Source organism: Diabrotica undecimpunctata, chromosome 4 (assembly GCF_040954645.1).
Source record: "Diabrotica undecimpunctata isolate CICGRU chromosome 4, icDiaUnde3, whole genome shotgun sequence".
In the NCBI taxonomy this organism is placed as follows: Eukaryota; Metazoa; Arthropoda; class Insecta; order Coleoptera; family Chrysomelidae; genus Diabrotica; species Diabrotica undecimpunctata.
Genome location: NC_092806.1, coordinates 150316283 through 150342769, shown reverse-complemented (window position 1 = coordinate 150342769; position 26487 = coordinate 150316283). Strand labels below are relative to the sequence as shown.

At 34.5% G+C, this 26487-nt stretch overlaps 1 protein-coding gene across 6 annotated transcripts in view; it reads left to right on the top strand.

The window, feature by feature from the left end:
- The window catches only part of alpha-Spec (alpha spectrin), a 47446-nt gene that overhangs the window by 16724 nt on the left and 4235 nt on the right, over nt 1-26487 (top strand). For 4 of the 6 annotated variants that reach the window (XM_072530505.1, XM_072530509.1, XM_072530506.1 and 1 more), the window contains exons 10-23: nt 936-1070; nt 7866-8121; nt 8412-8655; nt 12081-12270; nt 12481-12762; nt 16136-16183; nt 20045-20266; nt 20344-20559; nt 20935-21496; nt 21603-21798; nt 22309-22726; nt 22843-23152; nt 23543-23663; nt 23718-24200. In XM_072530505.1, the coding sequence (XP_072386606.1) occupies nt 936-1070; nt 7866-8121; nt 8412-8655; nt 12081-12270; nt 12481-12762; nt 16136-16183; nt 20045-20266; nt 20344-20559; nt 20935-21496; nt 21603-21798; nt 22309-22726; nt 22843-23152; nt 23543-23663; nt 23718-24200 (3683 nt within the window). The remainder of the gene's footprint in view (nt 1-935; nt 1071-7865; nt 8122-8411; nt 8656-12080; nt 12271-12480; nt 12763-16135; nt 16184-20044; nt 20267-20343; nt 20560-20934; nt 21497-21602; nt 21799-22308; nt 22727-22842; nt 23153-23542; nt 23664-23717; nt 24201-26487) is intronic. The other 2 variants (XM_072530511.1, XM_072530510.1) reach the window with 1 other exon arrangement.

The window sequence follows — 26487 nt, the reverse complement described above, 5'->3', positions numbered from 1 at the left end:
CGCGCTATCTCAGAGTTTGCAGTTGCCAACCTAAAATATTATATTTTCATATGTTTGGAAACTGATAAACTCGTATGTGGGATTGGTCCTTTAGAGATCATTCTCTCTAAGAAAATATACATTTGTTTATTATTGATTTTGAAAATCAGTCAGTTCCAGTGCAAAGAACAGTACTCTCAAGTCAATTATATATAAATTTGAAAAAGTTGCCGTGCAAATGGAACCTAAAAAAATGTCCATCAGATTAATAGCGGCGAAATAAAACCAACCAAATCAAGAAGCTTATGTAAAAGAACTGTGCTGAATATTTTAAGTTTAAAGATTAAAAAATAATATTGTGCGAATTAATGGAATTATTGTGACATTTTTCAATATTCACAGTTGGGAACACTGTCCACACATTTACAACTGACAGCATTGAAAATATAACCTTACTTTTCTCTGCCTTTTATTTGAGGGTATTTTAGGACATTTCCCACTAAGTTTGTGTTGTTTTGTTTTATTTTGTGTTGTTTTCGGTAATTAGTAAGTTAGTTTCGTTTAATTCCATCAAGTCGATCCAATTTGCTGACGATTTGTATATCTAAGAGTCATGTACCAATTCAGAAGGAAGTCAAGAACTAATTAAATCTTTTAAAAAATTGTATAAATGCTTCAGCAGCAGAAAATTATGGAAAAGTTAATAACATAAAGAACATGTAAAGTAGTATAATTTCCCCTTTATTAATAAATTCTTGTTCTTTCTGCTACTGTAGAAATCTTTGGTGCTTCTTCTTTAAATGGGTGTACCTCTTACATGTAGGACAGCAATTATTAGGGTTATATGGTTTTTTACTATATGTCTTGACGTATGCTCCATTTGTATGTTCTTAGTTGGTTTCAATTAAACAAAACTTAATTTAAGAATTCACTAATTAAAATATTTATTTTTTTAGCAACAAGAGCCACCAGTAGTTGATGTAACTGGAAGAGAAACTGTTCAAGCTTTGTATGATTACACAGAAAAATCTGCCAGAGAAGTTTCGATGAAGAAAGGAGATTTGCTTCACTTGTTGAATTCAAATAACAAGGTAAGATGGTTTAGAGTTTTTTTTATTTCATTAGTTCTTTTGTTCTTAACGAAAATGGCTTCTAATTTGCGTACATTACGACTAATAAAAACTAGTGATTTTTGATTTTGGTGCATTTAAAACAAATTAATAGGTAAATGAGAGAATATATCAAATACAAGAGGTATCTTTCCTTCTCTCTAGTGCTATAGCCCAGGGTGGGCCTTTGCTGATTTAATAATCTACCTCCAGTTGCAACGGTCCATCATTAGTTCCTCTTTTTATTCAATATTTAGAGTGCATAAATCTCCTGCAACATCTACAGCGTTCTTAATCTTGGTAAGATTCTACAAGAGCCCACAAACAAAAATTACAGTATCCTCATAGATTAGTATTTGACAAAATAATTCAAATGAATATTGTCCATTTTATAGTTATACTCTTATGCTTATTTTTATAACTTAGTTTTAAAAGGCAAATTGTAATAGAAACTTTTATATTCTTGTATATAATCGCTGCCACCTGAAGAATGGGGTTGGTTTTGGGACCGAGAAAATATATTTATTCCCAGACAAATGACGCAAGCTCCTGCTCCAAGTAATTTGTTAAAAATGATGTAATTGTACAAAGGGTTGCGGCAAAGCGTGCTCCTGCAAAAAAGCAGGACTTAAATGCTCTGCAGTTTGCGTACAGGTTCTGTGAGATGACAGTGAGGGATAATCTCGCACCTCTATGACCAAAGGAATTAGACGATGACGACGTTGTTGATATAGATGTAGATGAAAACGTGGGCGATGAAATTGATGAAGGAGCCAATTTTGTACATTAAATAAAAACCATTTTGTAATAAAAATCCAGATTTAGCCATACGGCTCACACTCCCTCTAAGGGGAAAAATCACTCATTCCAGATACCTACGGTATCAAAAGGATTGAGCTTTGGTGGGACTCTTTCCGTGTTATCGAGCACTAGGTGACTTGGTATGCTGGAGTATCTCCCAAAAATTTTCATACACATCTGGACGTAGCCAGAAGTACAGCTTTCTGCATGGCCTTATAGAGATGTTCATGTAGACCCAGTTGTTTTATGTTCTCTAGGAGGTTTTTGGGAATAACACCAGTAGTAGATAGAATAATAAGTACGGTCTGGGTACTTTCCATTTTCCATTGTCTCCTGATTTGTATTTCTAGATCTCTGTACTTGGTTATCTTTTCGTTGTATTTAACATGCAAATTATTGGTGTTAGGTATCGCCATATCAATAAGTGTTGTTTGCCCCTAGTAAGTTTATTAACTAGTATGATATCCGATCTATTATGTGCCACTGGTTGGTCTGTGAGCACAGTGCGGTCCAGTATAGCTTGTAGTTGTCATTTTCAAGCATTCTGTCAGGAACATATTGATAATAAGGAAGATGGTCAGTTTGGAGAAGTCCCAGTTTGTCAGCTAGTTCTTGGTGGATAATCTTTCCTACTGAGTCATGGCGTTCTGTATAATCAGTACCGACAAACTCCTGGCAGCCCCCGGTAAGATGTTAGATGGTTTCTTGTGCTTGGCATCCATATCGGCATTTGTCATTTTGGACTTTAACAATATATTTCAGGTAATTTTTAGTTGGAATAACCTGATACTGAATGGCAAGTAGGAAACTCTCGGGAAACATCTTTCCTGTTGTCAACCAAGCAATAAAAATTATAATTATTGTTATTATTATTACTAGTATAAATATTACTTCGTACGATTTATTTCCCATTTCAACAAGCAACTTTAAGTGGGGGGCTTTGTGACGAGTAGGTCAAATGTACGTTTTTTTTAATATAGATAATCGGTTCCTTCCCATTTTTACTACTTTACGGGAAGGGGGCGGTTAACAGAGGTTGTAAAATATTCCTGAGCGATCAAAAGCTTACTACAATCATGTACAAAGTCCTTTCTATGTTCACCAATTTTTACTGTAATTTGCACATTTCTATTTTTCATCCTATATAGGATCGGTCATTTATGAGAGAACTGTTCACTTCACAAAAAACTGCTAGAAAATTTTTTTTCTTTACAATTATCTTGTGAAGTAGATGTTTTCTGTGTTTCCTCCATACGAGGGGAACTTTAGGGGGAAATCCGGGGTTAGGAGAGAACTTTTTTGCATCTTTTTGGGCTTCCAAAATTGACATTCAGCTTGTTTGTATGATTTTTAGAGGTTTAGTGGCATCTTCGTCTCTGATGACTGGACTAATGTAATAACTTCATGAGGAGCAATTGACTGGATGTCATGGAATCAAATTATGACCTTCCCCATATTGTCAATGAATTTCTGTAAATTCTTTTAAGAGCGTAGGCGCAAAATTTCGGGCCAATGCTTTTTAAATGCATTCATTTTTTTCGAATCCTGAGAAAACTAATCAGTATTTTTGAAAAATTTAAACGCAGAATAAAAGATTACATTATTACTGAGGGTCGAAAGTCCCTGAAAACTTCTATAACGTTTATTTTAATAAGTTACAGGGGTGAAAAAGAAAAGAAAATTTAGAGTGATTTTTAATTTCAAATATCTCATTAAAAAAAACTTCTTGTTTATTCTATGGGACTTTCGGCCCTCGGTAATAATGCAATTTTTCATTCTGCGTTTAAATTTTTCAAAAATATTTATTAGTTTTCTCAGGATTCGAAAAAAATGAATGCATTTAAAAAGCATTGGCCCGAAATTTTGCACCTACGCTCTTAAGAATGTTCCTCATATCATTTAAAGAAAGAGCTTGAATTTTAAAGAAAAGTATTTTCTAGAGATATAAATTTTTTACCTTGAATAATAATTTTTTTATGGAAGGTAAAATTGAAGGTAAAAAAGAAAAAGAAGAGTGAAAATTTTCATGTTGATATCCAACCTTCAATAGAATGCCTTGGAAGATCTGTCTTGTTTAAATTTAGACTGTATAAATGTTTCTTCACATGTCCAACAATGTATCCATAATTACTCTCTCCTACATATATTTTCATGGTGTGAATAAGTAGTTTTGTGGCTCTTATAGATTATACACACTTAAACCTGCTAACTGCCTGCCGTACGCAGGCAGTTAACTTGGGAAGTGACACTTCAATTGAAATAACAGTTCCATCGGGCGTGCCACAAGGCTCCCATTGTGGCCCTGTTTTGTTTTGTTTGTTTCTGGTTGATTTAGTACAACAAATCAAAAATTGTAGTGTTCTTATGTTTGCTGACGATGTAAAACTGTTTAGAAAAATTCAATCCTGGAATGATGCTGCTATATTACAGGAAGATCTTAAATCGTTTTATGATTGGTGCACTTTAAACAAAATGTCACTCAATATAAACAAATGTCATAAAATGACATTCTCAAGGCAAAGAAATCCAATTGAATTTGTTTACTACATAAATAACTTGCCATTAGCCTCGACAAATGAAGTATTAGATTTGGGAATCTGGTTAGACACCAAACTGTCATTCTCAAGCCACATCAACCAAGTAACAAATAGAGCGATGAAAGTGCTGGGATTTATCCAACGCACATCAGTGGACCTGTCTTTGTTTACATTTAGAAAACTTTATTGTGGTCTCGTTAGACCCATTCTGGAGTTTGGATCAGTTGTATGGTCCCCATCATACCACTGTTACATTCAACAGATTGAAAGAGTCCAGAATAAATTTCTGAGGGTAGCAGCCTATAAGAGTGGATACAGGAGAGAGGAATACAACTATCAGTGGGTAAGAGATAGTCTTAACTTACCAACACTTGAGTCAAGGAGGACATTGTTAGATTTATGTTTCTTACACAAAGTTATCAATGCTTTTATAGATTGTCCTCAACTCTTATCGCTTGTTAGTCTTAAAGTTCCTAATAGAAGCAACAGACAATCAGAAATCTTTTCAGTGCCATTTCACCACACTAATTATGGTATCAATGAACCAACTACACGATTGGTCCGGAGTGCTAATAGCCTACCAAGACAAATGGATATTTTTGACTCCAAAATTAGTTTGTTTAAAAAACACAACTAAATAGTATCTTACAATAAGTTTGTTGTACATCTATATTATTCTTATATGTTTGTATTATTCTGAGGTGTTTGTTATTTTAATAATTTATTGTTGTTAAGGTGTAACTTTGTAAAACTTGTGATTGTTATTTTAATAATTTATTGATTGTAAGATGTAACTTTGTAAAAATTGTAAGTAAATGGATGCCGTATATAAATAAATAAATAAACATATCCTTCTACATAATGACTAATACACTAGTTTTCAATTTATATAGTATTTGTTACACTTCCATGACAAATAAATAAACTAGTACATCAATGTTTTAGTTATATTTGTAGGTCAAGTAAAGTCAAGAACTTATTGAAAAATTAAATATTATCTACCACCTTAAGCTTCTGGCAGACGTGTTAATTCAAATCACATGTTTTGTATGTATTGTCGACCTTGTTGCTTTATCTACAAATTAGATAAGAGCAAAAAACAGATGAGTATTATTCGAAGTGATGGTGGTTACGTTTTGGATAGTTGAAATCTTAATATGTAACATTTTTAAATTTAGAAAAAAACGTGGGAGGTTTTTAACATCAGTGAGTATTCTTTGCACTGTGTGTTTGGGATGTTTACAAAATTGATAATGTAGTAGGTACAAGAATTTTTTTACAAAAAAGTATTTGTATTGGACAGATATGAAACAAAATATAACAAGGTTTTATTTGTTATTTTAAAACCATATAATTATTATCTTTGATACTTTTTCACATTTGCATATTATGATATGCCCATGTATGGGTTTTTTGTTAGAATTATGTATATCTTTGATTATGTTTCTCATCGATCCTAACTATATTTATTTTTCTTATTATTTTTTCCGTTTTGTATTATAATTTTTTAACTTACAAATTGTTTTATTCTTGTATATATTCTGATTTTATGTTCATATCAGGTCGTTTGTTTTTTAGTACGAAAATTTGGTCCATAACCGACCTATTACATCTAAATCCTGCTTGGTATGCCCCTATGTCTTTCTCTGCATACTTTATAGCATACTTCTAAGAATTATACCTCTATATTGCTGGTTTTTCTTGTAGTTTTCTTTTTTTATGTATTGGAACATTTCTGACCTTTGATGTTCAATCATTGTCTAAATTACCGTTTTCTCACATAGCATTTTTTGATGTTCTCTCTGTTATTCCAGAATTTTTGTCGTTCTTTAAATGTGTTACCATTCATTTATTTTAACATATTTCCTTTTTGTAGGTAGAGTTAGTACGTTCTGCTCGCTACGCAAAATACTCTTTAGAGCTACAGAAACCCGATAGTACATTCTATCTGTGAAAAAATCATCGATTTCACGTAAAAATCTTTAAAAGATCTCATCTATTTGAATTTTATGAAAAGTATATGAGGTTTAGCTTAAGACAAATTAGTGCAGACGTACAGCTGATTTTGCTTTGTTTTTTTAAACAGTCAAAAAAAGTCAAACATTATTTTTTGCCAATAAAACGTCTCTTATACATTTTAGAAAAAAATTGTTCAAATAAAACTTGTAGATCTTCAAGTTCTTTAATTAAAATACATAAACAATTGTAATTTATATTGATTCAATAGTAATAAGTTTGTTTTTTTTGCATATTGACATGTAATATAACTACTTGAAATTGTGGCAGTTAATGAGTTATTTAAGTGTGTTAGAGAATTGTTTATAATTTATTTAATTTTATTAATCCCGGAGATCGATTATTTAAACAATTGTAATTGCCCAAGCAGTGACTCTATACGTTTTTTAGCTTACGTTTTATTATAAAACGTATTAGACGTTTTAGCTTATAAACATTTATAATAACATTGATTTTTTTATGTTATGCGCTTGTAAGTAGGCTTACTGAAAACTGATGAAGAAGCACAATTTTTTTTAAAAGGACCATAGAAACCGAGAGCACAATTTTTCCTCGTTCTCCAATTTAAAGTTCTATTCTCAAAAAACAGCTAAAAAAAACGGTATTTTACGAGTATCATAACTTTAACGGGTTATACCTGTTTACTCCTTCTCAGTAGGTATAAGCCATCCATAAAATGGATCATAAAATTTAGATCTTGGTTTCTATTGATGATCATAGATGGTTCTTTTTTAAAGATTATTTTTTTCGGTGAGGCTACTTACAAACGCGTGATATAAAAAATATCAGAGTTATTATAAATGTCTAAGCTAAAAAGCCTTTTCAAACAGTTGTTTTAATACCAATTTCAATCAAACCTTGAAGGTTTTTTAATATATCTTAAAATTGAAGCCTCAAAGAATAGATTTCGATCCTGTGATTGCGAAATTGTTTCTTTTAGTTTATTTTCATTTTATTATACATAATACATATCATCATCATCACGGTCATCATCATCATCACGATCATCATCATCACGATCATCATCATCACGATCATCATCATCATCATCATAATTGTCTCGATAATTCCTTGTGGATCTTGGACTGCTCTGATACTCCCCTCTTTCTTGATTGTTCTGTTCTTTGTTTCTCTTTGGCTTCTCTTATCTTTCTTCTGATGATGGTATGTATTCGCTTATATTCTTGGAGATTTTCTTTGTTATTTTTTCTCTGATCCATAAGTTCAAGTATTTCATCGGTCATCCACGATTTCCGTTTTTCTGTATCTCTATGTCAGACTTTCCTCTATAGTTCTTGCATTTCTGCATTTTAGCACCAAGAGAGATATAGCAAGATTAATTATTTAATAATAATTTGATTATACAAATTATGAAGAATGATAAATTCCACAATTTATTTATCTAGTCATTTTCATTTTTCAGGATTGGTGGAAAGTCGAAATTCACGATCGTCAAGGGTTCGTTCCGGCTGCATACGTAAAGAAAGTCGACGCCGGCTTGACAGCTTCGCAACAAAACCTATTGGACAGCAACTCGATCTCGGCCAGACAGAACCAGATCAACCAACAGTATGACAGGCTTCTACAGTTGGCCAACGAACGTCGCACCAAACTCGATGAAACGGTCAAAGCATACGTCCTTGTTAGAGAAGCAGCTGAATTGGCGGGATGGATTAAAGGTAGGATTTATTAAAAAACTAAAAGCAAAAAAATTATATAACGTGGTAGTTCGTAAATTATAACAGTTTCAAACTTCCTAGTAACTAACCGAAATGCTGGTTTCGAAAGGACTGAAATTTTGCCTATCTATCTACGTAAATTTGTATTTTCATATCCCTCATTACCTTTCTCACTTCCTCTAACTCTTTCTGGTCATCAGTCCTCCCTTTTCTATGTTTTTTAAACCGATCATATTGTGTTGAACACGGAACCTTAAGCACATTATATATTTTGCTTTACCTCTTCTCAGATAAGGAAATGCATGCTCAAGTCGAAGATGTTGGAGAAGACTTAGAACAAGTTGAGGTTTTACAGAAGAAATTCGACGATTTCCAAACAGATTTGAAAGCAAACGAAGTTAGATTGGCGGAAATGAACGAAATAGCCATGCAACTTGTCTCGCTTGATCAGACCGAGGCTGCTATGAAGATTAGAACCCAAATAGATGATTTGAATACCAAATGGACAGACTTGCAAAAGTTGACATCTGAAAGGTAAGGCATTTTGACCTAAATAGAAATCAGATAATGCTGATATGTATTTTAAACATTTACTTTCTACTTTTTAGAGATGCTGATTGTAGATTTTTCATTAGTATTGTCTCACTGTCGTTCTGAAATGGCGGATTTTTATTATGTATTATATTTATTACCATACACATAACTGCCCTTTGTCTTTATCACCAAATTTAATTACATTATAATCTAATTTTTTCTTTTCTTTTTTCTCATATTAGCCATTACTTTTATTGAAAAATAAATTTGTGGACATTCCAAACTTATACAAGGTTCTTGGAAGTTTTCACCATTTCGAATCAACTTTAAAAAGTCCCTTAATACTAAAAACCCGATAATTAAAATTTTCTGGTTTCATCTATCTATGGAACATAAATATTTTTCCAGTAACACAGGTTTTAAGTTTTATTTTTGATTAGTTTTCTTTTGAATATTTATAAGCATCATTTAAAACACATTTTTTTAAACACCTTACAGCGAAGAGGAATTTGTTCTTAAAAAAGTGGGCGATGTCCATCAGGAAGCACCAGGTGCAAGAAACGATGATGATAGGTTTGACAGGATCATTTTAAAAATATTGCAGCTTTTTCTATCGGGTTTCCAACGCTGCCAATGGGCTTAGATGCCATTAATTATATTGCATATATAGCTTGACATAATTGTCTTATCATATATAAGAACTCATTGGTAAATTATTAGGATATCACTAAAATTAATCCGTTAATATGTATTAAAAGTTATTGGTATTTATATCATAGTTTAAAAGTACACTTTCATTAAAATAGATATAGGTAATCAATAAACCGCAGTAATTCTTTTGATATCACAAATAATCGTAACAACCAGCTAGTTTATATTGTTTTAAAGTTTGAGGTTTGAGTTGTAATCATTGATTAAATACTAAGTTTTAATCTTAATTAAGAAATCAATGTTTGGTTGGTAACAGTCTTTGGTCCAATCTGTTTTCTAATTAGCCATTACTGAGCTGATATGTAGATCACTTAAATCGGGCCCATTGTATCACTTCATTGACAAGATCATAGTGATAGCAAAGGTATCAGAAGACCTAGCTGCGAACGGGATGACATTGACATAGTACAACTGCTAAATGTCGATCCAAAGACTTAATATCTCTGATATGTCAAGATTGAGCATTGATAAAGGAGATGAGAGGACGTTTCGCCCTCATTACATAGACATCTTGAAGTATCCACTAATCCGAGTAATTGTGGGCTATATGGCTAGAGAGCATATCGACCATCAGACAACGCCTCCTACGAGTAGCAGGAGGAGTAGACCTGTGAAACTTTTAGAAGAACCCTGTTACTCTTCGTAGAACCAACCCGTCTCATAGCCTTACTACCGGTCCAGATGTCCAGGAACTTCCTTATCAAAACTCTCTTAAAAATTGCTTCTTATCCTATCCACTCCTCACATTCAGAAAAAGGATGACGAGAATTCAAAATAAGGGATCATATTGTTCTTCACCATGAAAAGTAAAGGATAGTGCTCTATGGTGTACCATGACATTTCACAATCTTAGATTGGTCGCTCCCAACCACTATCCGAAAAAGTTTTCAATGAGGTGTCAAGACGAAAAAGTCCCTTAACCTCCAGTGCTGTTGTAGGAGCCTCATTATATACAGATAAATCGACTTTATAATATTGGTCCGTAGATCATATTTGACTCTGATAATCAAAGCTCTCCCAGAAGGCTACAGAAGATCTTTTCCTAGTATTTTTCCATGACAGTTTAGAGTCTAGTATCACTTCTAGATAATTCACTGGCTTCGAGATAGGTACAGCTCTCTTAAGTTCCATCAAGAACTCTCATTTGGATTAATGGATTTTTTTTTTGAATGTAAGCCATTTTCCAAGGCAACATCTCTTTACGACCTCGAAGAATGCCCGAGCAACTTCGTGCACCGTCCCTGGGAAGAACCCTTCAACCAGCAGCACTTCGTCATCGGCCTCTCCATTTGTTCAATTGATACTTTAATTTTAGATCTTTGCTTAATGGTCTCTTCACTGTATTTGTGGAAATTCACGTTAATTACTACAAAACCAGTGGCAAGTTAGAAATTGACTGAGTGGATTGCTGATAGTGAATGTTTAAAAGGTGCAAATTTGGGCAAAAATGAAAATCACTTGTGAAGATTTACGTTGGATGATTTTTATATAGCATAAATACAATAATTTAATAAATAAATACTTGTTTCGTCTCTGTGGTGGTTACTTCTCTTCACTGAACGTTGCTGAAGAAAAGTGCTTGCCGTCAATCTTATGTTAAATGGATTTGCTACATGTTAAGTGGGTTTAATGATAGTTCCGACAAAAGAGCTAGAAAAAGGAACCGTCACTTTGGTTTCCACGGTTAGAAAAGTTAAAAGTTTTCCAAAAAAACCTGTTCCTGACCTTTCGAAGAATGAGGAAGGCATACAAAACTAGAATTACCCAGTTACAAAAAACGCACAACAGTTTCATATAAAATGAAAATAATTATAAATTACTAAAGCATATACTTAAAAAAGATTTCTAAACCTTGTGGATGTAGGTTAGATTTAAATAAAAATTACTATAAAACTTTAAAAAGCTTATTCGAAAACCAGTAAAGAATGAAGAAATGTGAAAGTATTTACAAAAAGAACAAGTGAATTTTTGTAAGATAATGTTGAAGACGTACCCGAGTATGAAGGTTTGTTACCTTGAAAAAATTATAAATGAAAATAAAATATTTTATTGAAATTAGCTGAGTTAAATATTAACAGATTCTAGTAAACAGGAAAGTGGGACAGACATCGCTGACAAGGTGACAGGTGTCAACAATTCTACCAACGTTAAAATGACATGCGTATACAAGCGTTATACAGAAAGTAAAGAGGAATTGGATTAATAAAAAATCCTTGTTTAAATCTTAACGTTTATAAAGTTACACAAGGTATTAATCTGCAACTTGCTTGAGCTATAAATCATGGGATGCTATATTTTGGAAAGTTAACGCCCTTTTTAACAGAGCACACTTTTCAAATTTGCTTTTCCATTTGTAATAAGAATTCAATTGATCAGATTTTACTGGTAAACATTGGGAATAACGATCAATGTTAGTAAAATAATATATTTTGCCAAGAAATGAAAAAGAATTATCAGATAATTATAAAACTTAATACCACATAATTAAGTTCTCTGGTCACACCGCGTTAAATTTGAATGTACACCCTCTATCGGGTCATAATCAGGAGTTAGATATTCTCCAGGGACTCCTAGTACAATTGATTCAAATTCTGAGGTAATTACAAAAAGCATTGATCGATATTTACCAAAAACAAAAATATATTGCTGCTTTCTACAAAAGCTTTTTTTTACACAATTGTAACACAATAATTAACTGTTCTCATTATTAACAGAGCCAACCAGTTGGGATCAGCTCACGAGGTCCAAAGATTCCACAGAGACGTTGACGAAACTAAAGATTGGATCACTGAAAAAGACGAGGCTTTGAATAACGACGATCTTGGTAAAGATTTGAGAAGTGTACAAACCTTGCAGAGAAAACATGAAGGATTGGAAAGGGATTTAGCTGCTTTAGGCGACAAGGTAATATATTAAAACATTTTTGTTTACATGTTACTGGCATACATATAGTTCACATACCAATGCTTTTCTAAATTAGATTGTTAAACTCTTTAACCAAAATGTTGTTCTTTTGATAGAGTGCAATATATTCAAATCAATTTGTATAAATAATCATATTACACGTGTCTTAAGATCGATTTCTTTAGATATTAAACGAAGTATTCTTTCTAGATCAAACAATTGGACGATACTGCCAACCGTCTGGTAAACTCCCATCCCGAAAGCGCCGAACAAACGAGACTCAAACAAGAGGAAATCACCGAACTATGGACCCAATTGACCGCGAAAGCAAACAGCCGCAAGGAAAAACTACTAGATTCCTACGATCTCCAACGATTCCTCAACGACCACCGCGATCTATTGGCTTGGATCAGCTCTATGCTTGGATTGGTCAGTTCCGAAGAGTTGGCCAACGACGTTACTGGTGCAGAAGCTTTGATTGAACGCCACCAGGTGAGATGTTTTTTGGATTTTAGTAGCGGGGTCGGGGCGTCTTGTAAGCATGGTGTGTTTGCAACACTAAGTTAAAATGTTTTATTATTATATAGGAATGAAATTTTCATATTTTTGCATTAAAAATTCTTTACAACCAATCAGCTGATATATTAAAGAATTATCAGTTACTTGCAATACAATGTATGTTCATGATTTTTAACTCAGTTTATTCATTGTGTTTGCCTGAAATCTTTTTCGTTATTATAAAAATTTGTCTCTTCAAAACAAATAAATTACAAGGTACCGCCGGAGGCGAATGGTATGAATGGTCTATCAGCGTAGAAAATCTTGATAATCTTAGTAGAGAATACTATGGGGTCGGTTCGTTGAGCAAGAATCCGAATACATGTGTTGATACAAGAGTGGTTTTAATAGGAATAAATTATCTGAACATCTGGGATAGAATAGATTATCGGTTATCTGCGGTTGTGACGTCTTCATTTTCGTAAAATCTTATTTCTTTTATTTTTGGGCTAGATGATATACGTTTATACACCTGGGCTGAGATTAGTGCTTCATCTAGCGTTTTGTAATATTATAATCGAACCAGCATGTAGTTACTTTCTGTATTCCATTTAAATAAAAAGCATGGGGTCATGTCTTTAACAAAGTGGTACTTCTACCAGTGCATCTTTTAGTTGACCAAACACATGGCAATCACATGATGAAAGACCTGGATTATATGGTTTGGGGCCAAATTATTTCGGGCGATTCGTCTGCTTCTCTATCCCTTCGTATAGAAAATCTGCTGACAGATTCAGCATTAAAACTTATGAAGAAAATTATGAAACCGAAGATTTTTGACTATCAGTTCCGAGAAAACTTAAAAAAACTGATTTACTCATCAACTATCATAGCTAGAGTAATTTAGACTCCTTATTAAGTAGTTCTATGTTGGGAGAGTTACTTATTTCGATCCCAAAAGTTTTTTAGAAGTTAATATTGAGGCTCCTTTTTGTAACTCACAGGTTTCTTCAGGAAGACAAGAAATAGTTGAGACCTTCAAATGGAATTAACGTAGAGTTTTTGAACCATAAGTAAAAGATTCCATAGCAAGTTACATTCTTTTTAAGATCTTTCATGCACTTCTTTTTGTCAAATGTGCATGAGAAAGTTTATTTTTTCAAAACCTTGACTGCTATCTAGGAAATACTAACATTTGGCCCTTAGTGGCACATTTATAACATTTATCAATTTTCCTGCAAAAAAATCTTATATGTATCCATTTTGTTACCATATAGTAAGGACTTTTCAGATTCTTATTGAAATTTTGTCGGTGTCTGTCCATCCCTTTGTTTGTCTGTGCGGTAACTGATTGACTGATTGAACCACTGTTGCTGCCCAAGAGACAATAGCGATTAGTACTAGGTCAACATGTCCCAGACTATACTGTTGTTGGTGGAATGGCGATTCCTAACTACTTACTACTCCGGGTGTTGTAGCAAGTATGGTTAGGCAGGGAGTGAAAGTAGGTTTGGTTAGTTGTGAGGTGCAAGTCGTGTACCATCATGGTTCCCTTATAAGTATCTAAGGGCTAGTACTCATAGTGACTAGTAGATAGGAAGGAAAAAGGTAAATAAGTAAACGTGGATGACTTCTGAACGTAATACTTCGGACACCCTATGTATCAGGTACTCGAGGGGTTCAGGATACCAATAAATAGGTAGGTAGAAATAAGGATAGGAAATGTGGGGTAAAAAATGAGATTTTTAGGCGGTATTTTACATTATAGAGCCGGTATGGCTCCTAGGGAACCAGTCAACTATGGACGAGTTTTTCTTGGACGCCCACTTTACTCTTCATGGTTGTAGACTCATACCCTCAGACTACCTACCACTCTACATCTCATACGTACGGAAAAACCGGGTGTTGCGGATAGGTGTGAGATCATCTAATGTCACAGCTATCCGAGGAACACTTACAGTCAGGTGAGGTTGGTCTCATTGCTGCCAGCAAGTAGGAGGAAACACCTTTCTGCGAAGGTGAAGTTAAGGTCCTCTGTTAGAGATAGGTGAATTCGAAATGGAAAAGAAAAGTAAGAGAGGAGAGAGTGAACTCTCCTACATTTCAGAAATTTATAAAACTCTTGCAAGTGGGAAGCAGAAACACAAATTTAATAGCACTTCCTCAGAGTTTGGCAGACTTCCTCAGGCAGAGCTCGAGCTGGATCTGTAGAGACGTTAGGTTAGAAACCATCTGGAGCTGATTGGAAATCTGTTTATATTGATACCTTGGGCAACACGGCTAGTTGTAAGGGTCCAATAAAAATGACTAATTAAAAAAGCAACGTTCAGATTAGGAAATGTAGTCAAGGATATTCATTGGTCAGTATTTGATTGGCTGTCTAATGATATAGCTTTTCAACAGGTCTTTTCCATCTCATCTTATGACTATTTTTTTTTCGTGAAAGGAAAAAGCCCTAGGATCTTGAAACTCCACGAATAGAAATTTGGCGTCAATATATCTACTTCTCCATCTCATGTCCAGAGATCTATACCATTACTTCTTTGTGAAGAAAAAGCTCTTTGGAACTTTATACATACGTTTCTCTTGGTGTAAGAAAGAGTCTATTGAATGTAGGTCTTCTTTTCACATTCTTATTCGTTTTGCTCGTTCCCGACGGAAAAATCCTAAATTCTTGAAACTTGATACATAGGAGGTATTGTTGATACTTGGTCCTCTTGGAGGTACGGAAGTACGAGATTTGGGGTCACTGAGTCTTCTCATTTCCATATCCTTATGCGTTTATTTTGTTTTGAAGGGAAATCCGTAAAAATTTGAAACTTAGCATGTAGCTCTTGTCATATTCCTATGCCTTTTCTTTTTCTTGAAGAAAAAGCCCTAGAGTCCTAAAACTTGGGACCAGGAAAGACCGTTTTAATTTAGGGATGAATAAGTTATTTTTTCTCATATTTTTATGGTTTTTTTAAGGAAAAGTCATAGAATCTTGAAACTGTATACATAGGTTTCTTTTGGTACTGTGTTCAAAAAATCTACAGGGATTTTCATTATTAATAGTATCGGTTTATTTTTGTTCTCGGTTTCTTTCCGATATCTTTAATATTGTGTTAAACTAAGTCAATTCTTCAGCCAAATATCTCGATTATTTATTTAACAAACTTAAGAATTTGAAAACTATATAATATTGTACCCAAATGCGAATATAATCTCTATGAATGAATAAATTTATTTGATTTACAAAATAGTATTGCATGCACTACTAGACTTAGAAGACATTTTTTTTGGTTCATATTAGCAGTACTGTTTATTTGTCATTAATGTTGAATTTTTGTTTTTGATGGATTATCTCATGTGCTTACTCGATTTTTAGAACTACAAGGCAGAAATAGATGCAATGTATGGCGCTCGTGCTCCTCAGGTAGTTACTTGTGGTTATGGTGTTTTAAATTTACAGCTACTAATTTTATACCTAATGTTAAGCTTGTTAAATCCTTGTGTCAAATGCAACGTGGATACAAAACTCGTAATGTTACAAAATGATTATGTAGTATGTACAGAAAGTATGTAGAAGTTAAAACATTGATAAACCGATGTTTTGAGTAAAATTGAACTCTCCATATCAAAAAGTAGTACTAATATTATTGCTGGCTAATAAATGAAGTACCTAAACATTCAAAAATTCGTGAGTGATATTCACAAATTAAATTCTAAAGGTCATAGTTGGTTTTACTTCACTAATTAATAGACTAGAGACCTTTAATAATTAATCAGAATATACCACATACTTTCTAGACATTTTACATACTTTTTATTTATCATCTTCTCAAAGCGTGTTAAGTTTAGTGAGATATCTCTCTTATACATACCCATTTATTTTTTTGACATTAAGAAATGGGAGGGGAACATTAAGGAATGTCATTCAGATTGTGATGGGTAGCTCTTTCGGGGTGACAGACTCAGTAAAACACAGGTTAAAATAAAAAATAAATCTATTAATTTAGCATATATACAATAAATAAAATAAAATGAATTCTACGCCGTATATACAATAAATAAAAATGAAGTGAATTCTACGTCTCCGTCTGGGTCCCGCGATGAATGAACTCCCCGGCGAACGTCTATAAAAGAAAAGAAATTAATTATTACTAATAAAGAAATGAAATAGGTGAAATCGATCATACGCAGACTTATGCTCGCTTCCGCTTCAATTCAGCGGGAGCTCCGAACGCACTCGCAAATAAAGTATTCGGCTGTGCAGACCCACGGTAATGTTCAATACACAATACCGATGGGTTCCGCTTGGTTAAGGACAGAGTACGATCCTCAATACGGAAATCTCTCTGTCCGGGTTGGCTCGCAGGTTCACTACACCGGCGAGTCAGGGAGCCTAGAGCGCTAGCTACAAGACTGTCTAATTCCGCTACTCACACGCCTTAAATAGCCGCTCTGAATCCCACTTCGTCGTCTCGTTGTAGAAGTGGATGCGTAAATATTGACACTCCCACGGTTCGAACTGTTAAACGATCAGAACATCGTTACAAGATCCCACATTCGTGTTTAATGAGATTCAGATGCCATATGTTGAATATGTGGGAGAGCACATTTCGAAATTCATGATTTCGAAAAATGGATTAAAAACCGACACTTTGAAGCACTGTGAGTTAAAATTGTTTCTAATTGATTTTTGAGTCATGAAGCAATGAGAACTTTTGATCAGCATGATCAAAGCTTTATCTCTGCAAAGTTTCAGACAATTTAACTGAAACCACTTTTACATGGGATAGGTGCCTGGGTTCTTTATTACAGTTCCAATTCCTAATTACATAAAAAAATAAAGGATATTATTGAGTTTTGTATCTTTTACCTCTAGTTTGCTTTAGTTGTCGAAAGGTATTTTAACGACATTTTGCCAATCTATGTGTTTTCTGACTGATACGTTTCATATTTCAACAACTAAGATTGGCAAATGTTTTTAAAACACCTTCAAAGCTGTAAATCGTGTACTGGTGGTCGTGAACATCAACATTTTTCAAACAAATTATACAGCATTGAACAATTAGTCTATAGACATGATTGTTTCCATCCTGTATAGTCATTATTAATCCATCTTTTAACGCTTCAACTCTGTTTTCAGCAGGTTCTTGACTTCTTTTATATTTCAACAGTTTTTCCAGTTAACCCAGGACGCTGGACCTATAATACTTCTATTTTGGCTATTTTATTAATATACATTCATTTTTATTTAACAGCTATATCTCAATGTCAGGGTGTCAGTAAAATAGTTAGAAATTTACGAACATAGAAAATTCTAGGTCGAAGCTTAAATTTTAGTCAAAATAAATTAGAAAACGGAGCTACCTTCTTTCTACACCATCTGATTTTGTATTCATACACAATAGTTAGGTACACATTTCATATATATTTTCTTCTGTGTACGTTTTTTGAAAAATTTTGAAAATGCCAGAATATCTTAACCACCAATTCTTAAACAATTAGAAAAAAAAATGGGGAAAATTAAGTTTTTCTCAATTTTATTCGATTTATAGTCATCTCTTCATATATATCATCATCATCGTATCTTCACTCCTAGTTGCAGAATGATTGCTGGGCTCTTCTGATTCATTGCCCTGGGGAAATAGTCCCCATTATTCTTCTTTACTTTTACTATTGGTTGTGTAACTTACATGTCTTTTACAATCTTTCTGCATTCTTTCCTGTTTCTGCATATGATCCTCCAGTCTGTAAGACTAAGCTGCGCAATATTCTCAATTGTTATCCTCTCAAAATGTTCTTCTATCGATATCTCTCTCCTTAACTTTTGCTCTACAGTTCTTTCCCAAATTTTCATTGTGTGTGACATTAACTTTATTCCTTTATAGTTCTTACAGTCCTGAATACCTCCTTTATCTTTATACATTGGTACCATCACTATCTTCCTTTATGCGTTAGGCATCGTTTATTCCTCATATATCCTACTCATCATTTGCTACAACATATCAACCCCTTCCTCACCTAAAGTCTTCTAAACTCCACAGGTATTCCACCAAGTACTATTGCCCTACCATTCTTCGTCCTATTTGGGGGCCCGCATCGTTTGTCCCTCGTCTGGTGTATCTATAGCAACCCTCTATACTTTCTATATAAAAGTGGCTTTACTTTAAACCTTAAGGCCTGACTTGGCTTTACTTTAGTAAACTTTCTAAAGTAAAGTGGCTCCAGCGATTAATCAGACTATATTTTATGAAAAAACCTTGCAACTTTCATGTTAATGGTGTGTTGTAATTATTTTTCTTACCCTGTTGTGTAAAATTGTAGAATATTCGCTCATTGTGTTGTAGAATGCACTCCTTCCCTTTCTATTCATCCGTATTTTCTCTTAGTCATTTCGGTTGTTTATATTTCTTTTTAAGTATGTAGTTGTGGTCTTTTTTGTATAAAATATATTTCCAATATTTTGTTTTTACCAGCACGTGTTACTGTTTTCCTTCACTTCATTTTATTTTCTTTTACCATGAATTTAATACAATAGATATTTTCTGTAAGTTTGTTACTTATGGTAATGTTTGTATGATAAATTGGATTTTTACTTAAGATAATATACTTGGTTTTCTTGGTATTATTCTGTATACCGTAGTTGTTGCATACTCTATTCATATTCTCGACTAAAAGTTAAAGCTCTTCCGATATTCTTGTCAACATCACAGTATCGTCTGCATATCTAATGTTATTACTTTCTCATTGACATAAACGTCATCTTCTGTTCATGTATTCGGTTGCTGATTCTCCTATATAAAAAAATATTGGAATTCGTTATATCCGCTGATTTATAACTCTTATATTTATATAGATATATAGTTATATTTTTATTTTTTTTATTGTATGACTTGTTCTTACATTTTTATGTCCTGTATATTTGCGTTACATTTATGCAAACTCTTCATTTGTTCTTATCTTCCGTTAGTAGTATTTTTGCTCCAATAAATATTTTTAATCATTTTTATTTTTAATAATAATGGGTGTATGGTCACGTAAATAAAACATTAATTGTAAAATAGTATTAAAGCAGTGATAGCGTTTATTAAAATTTTTATTAAACATTAAAAAGAATACTACGATATAACCGTATACATAATTAAAGAAAGTCACACTGATCTAGAAATTTCTCGTATTTTCGTTAACTATCTGTTCTAATTCTAAACTGAAACACATTCTGACGCACCTGTGTATTTTCCTTTTCTGCTATAACTTTCTCTAAACGAATCTTCACCTTTCATTTTAGGAACATCGCACTGAAATAGACGCACGCGCAGGAACTTTCCATGCACTCGAACAATTCGGTCAACAGCTGCTTAACTCGAATCACTATGCAAGCCCTGAAATACAAGATAAACTCGAAAAACTTAATAAAGCCCGTGCTGACCTGGAACGCGCTTGGATCGACAGACGCCTACAGTTGGACCAAAACTTAGAATTAAATCTTTTCTACAGAGACTGCGAACAGGTAAAATCACTAAAAACTTCCCTTTTCCTCCCAAAATTTTGGAATTTCATGGTACTTATGTATGATCTATTATTCAGGCTGAAAACTGGATGTCTGACAGAGAAGCCTTCTTGGCTTCTGACGAAGTAGATAGTAACGGAGACAATGTTGAAGCATTGATCAAGAAACACGAAGATTTCGACAAAGCTATTAATGCCCATGAGGAGAAGATCGCTGCCTTGCAGATGTTGGCTGATCAGTTGATTGAAAGGGAGCATTATGCCGCCAAACCAATCGATGACAAACGTAATCAAGTAAGTTACTTTTAATTTTCCATTGGTTTGATATTTCAATTGATATTACCATATTAATATAGTCTATTTACAGCCAAGAAAGAACGTACCAAAATGATTATATGTGGCCATTTTCTATGGCCATTTTCATGCATTTCGCACGCTCTCTTTTGGCTATGAATATAATTATTGTAAAACAAAAAACTAACTGGTTAATTGCTGTCCCTACGTTGATGACCTAAAAAACAATATTGCACAAACTGAAGAGTCATTAAAGAGTCAATTCCCGAACGGCTTATCCTTCAGGTCGACAGTAACTACTTTTAAAATGAATTTTAACTGTTAACACATATAAAAAAAATTTACATTTCCTAATGTCTGAATTTGTTCTTATAGGTTTTGGATAGATGGCGTCATCTCAAAGATGCTCTTATTGAAAAACGTTCAAAATTGGGCGAGAGTCAAACCTTGCAGCAATTCTCCAGAGACGCAGACGAAATCGAGAACTGGATAGCAGAAAAACTTCAGTTGGCCACTGAAGAGAGCTACAAAGATCCCGCCAACATTCAGTCCAAACACCAAAAACACCAAGCATTCGAAGCTGAATTGGCGGCTAACGCAGATAGAATTCAAGCTGTACTGGCAAACGGTGCCAATTTGATCAACAAGCATCAATGTGCCGGATCAGAAGAGGCCGTTCAAAAACGTCTTGAATCCATTGCCGATCAGTGGGAGTTCTTGACTCAGAAAACTACAGAGAAATCGCTTAAACTCAAGGAAGCCAATAAACAAAGAACATTTATTGCTGCAGTTAAAGATCTGGACTTCTGGTTGGGTGAGGTCGAGAGCTTGTTGACCAGCGAAGATGCTGGTAAAGATTTGACTTCTGTTCAAAATCTGATCAAGAAACACCAGTTAGTGGAAGCCGATATTCAGCATCACGATGATAGGATTAAAGGTAAGTCCAGTATATTTCATTTCAAGTTAATACAGTCTTGGATTCTAATTCCGACTAACAGAATTGGCAATTGTTTTTTTTTAATGAAAATTACACATTTCTTCAGATATGAACGACCAGGCCGATTCCCTAGTAAAGAGCGGACAATTCGATTCAACATCCATTTTAGAAAAACGAGATTCCATCAATTCAAGATACGAACGAATCAAGAATCTGGCTGCCCACCGACAAGCTAGGCTCAATGAAGCAAACACTCTACATCAGTTCTTCAGAGATATCGCTGATGAAGAATCTTGGATCAAGTAAGTAAAATATTGATTTTATTATAATTAAGCTGCAGTTAACTTCAAATAGGATGAAAACGTATAAATTTTAATTCATCATTCAATCTTCGCTTATCCACTGCTGGACATAGATCTCCCTCATAATTTTCCATCTATTTCGATCTTGTGCCTCTTGCATCCAATTCCTATGACAACGTTTTAGATCGTCAGTCCAACTTGTTGGTGGACGACCTCTGCTTCGGTAGGCATCATCTCTTGGTCTCCATTCCAGTATCCGTTTTGTCCATCTGTTATCTGTCATTCGAGCTGAAATGGAAATGGGCAGGTCACGTGGCTCGAATAAATTTTAATTAGTTTTTTTAAATTATCTATATACTTTACAATTTAGATTAGGCACCACTGTATGGTGGCTACAGAATAAAGGTTAAAAATTGATCAATTACTTACGATGAACGTTGTAGAAAAAGTTCTGTATGCCTCCTTTTGTCAATATGTATGTACAAATTCTAAGAGATATCGTCTGTTTAGGGAAAAGAAACTCTTGGTCGGTTCAGACGACTATGGTCGCGACTTGACCGGTGTCCAGAACTTGAAGAAGAAACACAAACGTTTAGAAGCCGAACTCGCTTCTCACGAGCCCGCCATCCAAGCTGTTCAAGAAGCCGGAGAAAAACTAATGGACGTTTCTAATTTGGGAGTCCCCGAAATCGAACAACGTCTCAAGGCCTTGAATCAAGCTTGGGCTGAACTGAAACAATTAGCTGCTACCAGAGGACAGAAGTTGGATGAATCTTTGACTTACCAACAGTTCTTGGCCAAGGTCGAGGAAGAAGAGGCCTGGATTAGTGAGAAACAACAGTTGTTGGGTGTCGAGGATTATGGTGATACTATGGCTGCTGTACAAGGATTGCTGAAGAAACATGATGCTTTTGAAACTGACTTCCAGGTAATTATTTATAATTTTATGATTAGAATATATAATAAAGGAATCAATGATTTTTTGTACTTCGCTATTTCTATCAGATCGATTTAGTATTGAAGAAATTATTAATTAATTTATAGGCTCATAGAGATCGTTGCAAGGACATCAGCGACGATGGCCAACGACTCGTTTCCGAAGGCAACCACCACTCTGACAGCATCAATCAACGTTGCCAGCAATTGCAAACCAAATTGGATCATCTGGCGGCTTTGGCTGGTAGACGCAAGGCTAAGTTAGTAGACAATTCGGCCTATTTGCAGTTCATGTGGAAGGCTGATGTAGTTGAAAGCTGGATCGCCGATAAGGAGAGCCATGTCAAGAGCGAAGAGTTTGGAAGGGATTTATCGTCTGTTCAAACCTTATTGACTAAACAGGAGACCTTTGACGCTGGTATGTATTAACCATTATCTGACTTAATAATAATTGTAGTAGATTATGCAATTTAAGTATTTTCCATTGTTATGACTTTCATAGAATGACATTTTCATTCTAAACAAAATTTATAACGTCGAGATTATACTGCAACCGAACAGGAAACAAATAGTTCATTTAATACCGAAATAATAATCAAAATATAAATTACACTACAGAAGTTGCTGAAATTTTTGCCCTTTTAAGTCTAAAAACAGACTTTATATGTATATTTATTTTCTGTTTTCCTTTCTGCTGTTCCAGGATTTGTTACTCCTTGATTTTTTAGGGACCCTCTATTCTTTCTTGTAAATAAACCCAATATCATTTATTCAATCAGTTAATTATTCCTTATATTTTATATTTCAGGTCTTACTGCATTCGAACATGAAGGTATTCAAAACATAACTGCACTTAAAGATCAACTAATTTCTTCAAATCACGACCAAACTCAAGCTATTGTCCAAAGACATCAAGCTGTTATTTCGAGGTAAGCTCTTTTTTAATAAATCGATCCAATTCGACTTAATACATTTTTTTGTAGGTGGCAAAAACTTCTAAACGACTCTGACGCACGTAAACAACGTCTGCTGCGCATGCAAGAACAATTCAAAGAAATCGAAGAGCTCTTCCTCATGTTCGCCAAACGTGCGTCCGCATTCAACTCCTGGTTCGAGAACGCCGAAGAAGATTTGACTGATCCCGTACGTTGTAACTCAATCGAAGAAATCCGCGCGTTGAAAGAAGCCCATTCCCAATTCCAAGCTTCCTTGTCGAGTGCACAAGCCGACTTTGACGGTTTGGCCGCGCTAGATCAACAGATCAAGATGTTCAACGTCGGACCGAATCCTTACACCTGGTTTAATATGGAAGCATTGGAAGATACTTGGCGGAACTTACAGAAGATCATAGCCGAGAGGGATGTTGAGTTGAACAAGGAGGCGCAAAGACAAGAGGAGAACGATAAGCTTAGAAAGGAGTTCGCTAAGCATGCTAATGCTTTCCACCAGTGGTTGACGGAGACACGGTAAGTTTAACTATTCAATTTAACCTTAAATATCGCAACAATAGATCAAAGATTCAATAAAAAATATAAACATTTACAAAACATAAATTAATAATATTGACACATATCATTATGTACATAAATGAATACATAAAATCGTAACTTTTTGTTGTTTAAATAAGAATATTACAAAAAGCTGTGAAGCACTGTGAGGGAGTATTTTGCCAAAAAAAGGAGCAACAGTTTTATATCTGAAAACTGAGTATACTTTAGCATAAACTTCACTGTGTTAAATATCGAGAGGAAGATGAAAAGTTCAAGTTTTAGCCGATAGATGATACTGTTACAAATGAACTAACTGCTTTGTTACTTTGGCACAGTGGTTGCAGAAAGAAATACCAAAAAAGTGAATTTGTTTAGACAGAACAGTTCAAGGTTCAGGCGATAGATGACACTGTTACAAATGAACTAACTGCTTTGTTATGTTGGTAGACATATGGTATTTTGGTTCCACAGTCACATAGTACTTTTTAAAGCAGTTAATTTCTAAACACTGTTACACTTTCTAGTTATTTTTTTGCCTTAGACGGGACCAAACTTGTCTTCAGTACTTGATCGTGAGACCTTTGTACCTAAACATTGCCGTGTCATTAAATTCCATCAAGAGGAATTCTGGATAAAAGTCATTAAATTCCATCAAGAAGTCCCTTGCTCTGGATAAAAGTCATTAAATTCCATCAAGAAGTCCCTTGCTCTGGATAAAAGTCATTAAATTCCATCAAGAAGTCCCTTACTCTGGATAAAAGTCATTAAATTCCATCAAGAAGTCCCTTGCTCTGGATAAAAGTCATTAAATTCCCTCAAGAAGTGCCTTGCTCTGGATAAAAGTCATTAAATTCCATCAAGAAGTCCCTTGCTCTGGATAAAAGCCATTAATTTTCTTCTGAAGAGTTTAAAGATTTCTCCTGGCTACGCCAGTCATGTCAACAAAAGATGCAGGTTCCAATTTTAGTGTCTGGTGTACCCATAACTATGCCGAAATAGCTTCATTCTCCACGTCAAATCCCATAAAAAGTGCTAAGCTTTATTCTGGCTTTTTCAAGGTTACGTTTCACTTAAAATTTACGTAAAATTTAATATAAAACGATACGTATTATATCAAAACGTGACGTCAAATGTCTCGTCACATATAAATGTCAGAAACTTAATATTTCACGCCAACCCCTTTTCTACACGTCACGTCGAACGTCAAAAGGTAATATTTGTTAATACATGACGTTTGACGTGAAAAGTGCCATTTTACGTGATATTTACGTCAGACCTGATATTTTGACAATACGTTACAATTTACGTCACATATGACATTAAACGTCTACGAAAAGAGCCAAAAATGACCAGAATGCACCTTGGAGCTTTCTTATGTAATTTAATATGGTGAATAATCGTTTCGGGATCACCTATTTACTTCCATACTTAGCTCCCATCCCCTAAAATTGGTCCCCGATCTGTTGGATATTCGGCTTATTATCTCTATGACATTTCCTCTGTCTTAAGAGCTAGGGGTAACAGACGCACAGTTGACTTAGAGGACGATATTGAAACTGTAGAAAGTTTCAGAAAGTACTATAAGAAACTGTAGAAAGAAACAGAAATTCAGAGAAGAATAGTAAAGGGAAACAAAGCTTACTTTTCAATCGCCCATGTGTGCCTCTCCAAAAACATACACTGGATATCGAAAATTAGGACCTACAAGACTATTATCAGACGAATAGTATGTTATGGATGCGAGACATGGGTGATGACAGAAGACACAAAACAAAAGATAGAAGTCTTCGAAAGAAAAGTCCTGAGGAAGATATTTGGACCTATTAACGAAAACGGAGTATGTAGATCCAGGTACAACCATTAACTCTACCAACTGTTCAAAGAGGTACCGATCTCAAAACTCGTTGAACTTCAGATACTTCGATGGGCTGGTCATCTAGTGAGAATGGAGACCGAAAGATTGCCAAAAAGAGCCATAGATAGTAAAATGCAGGGCGCAAGACTAAAAGAAAGGCTACAGAAAAGTTGGGAGGGTGAAGGGGCAGCAGACGCGCAAAATGTGCTAGAGGTGAAAATCTGGAGAAGATCGGCGCGTGACTGGCAAGGTTGGAGGCATAGTTTGGAAGAGGCCCAGACTCGATTTGGGTTGTAGCGCCATTGGAGAAAGATATTTCTTCTGTATCCATGAATTTCCCTTCGGATTTCTGCGTGGAAGTGATTATGTCAGGCTTTTGGCTCATTAATATCCACAGCCTGCGACGGT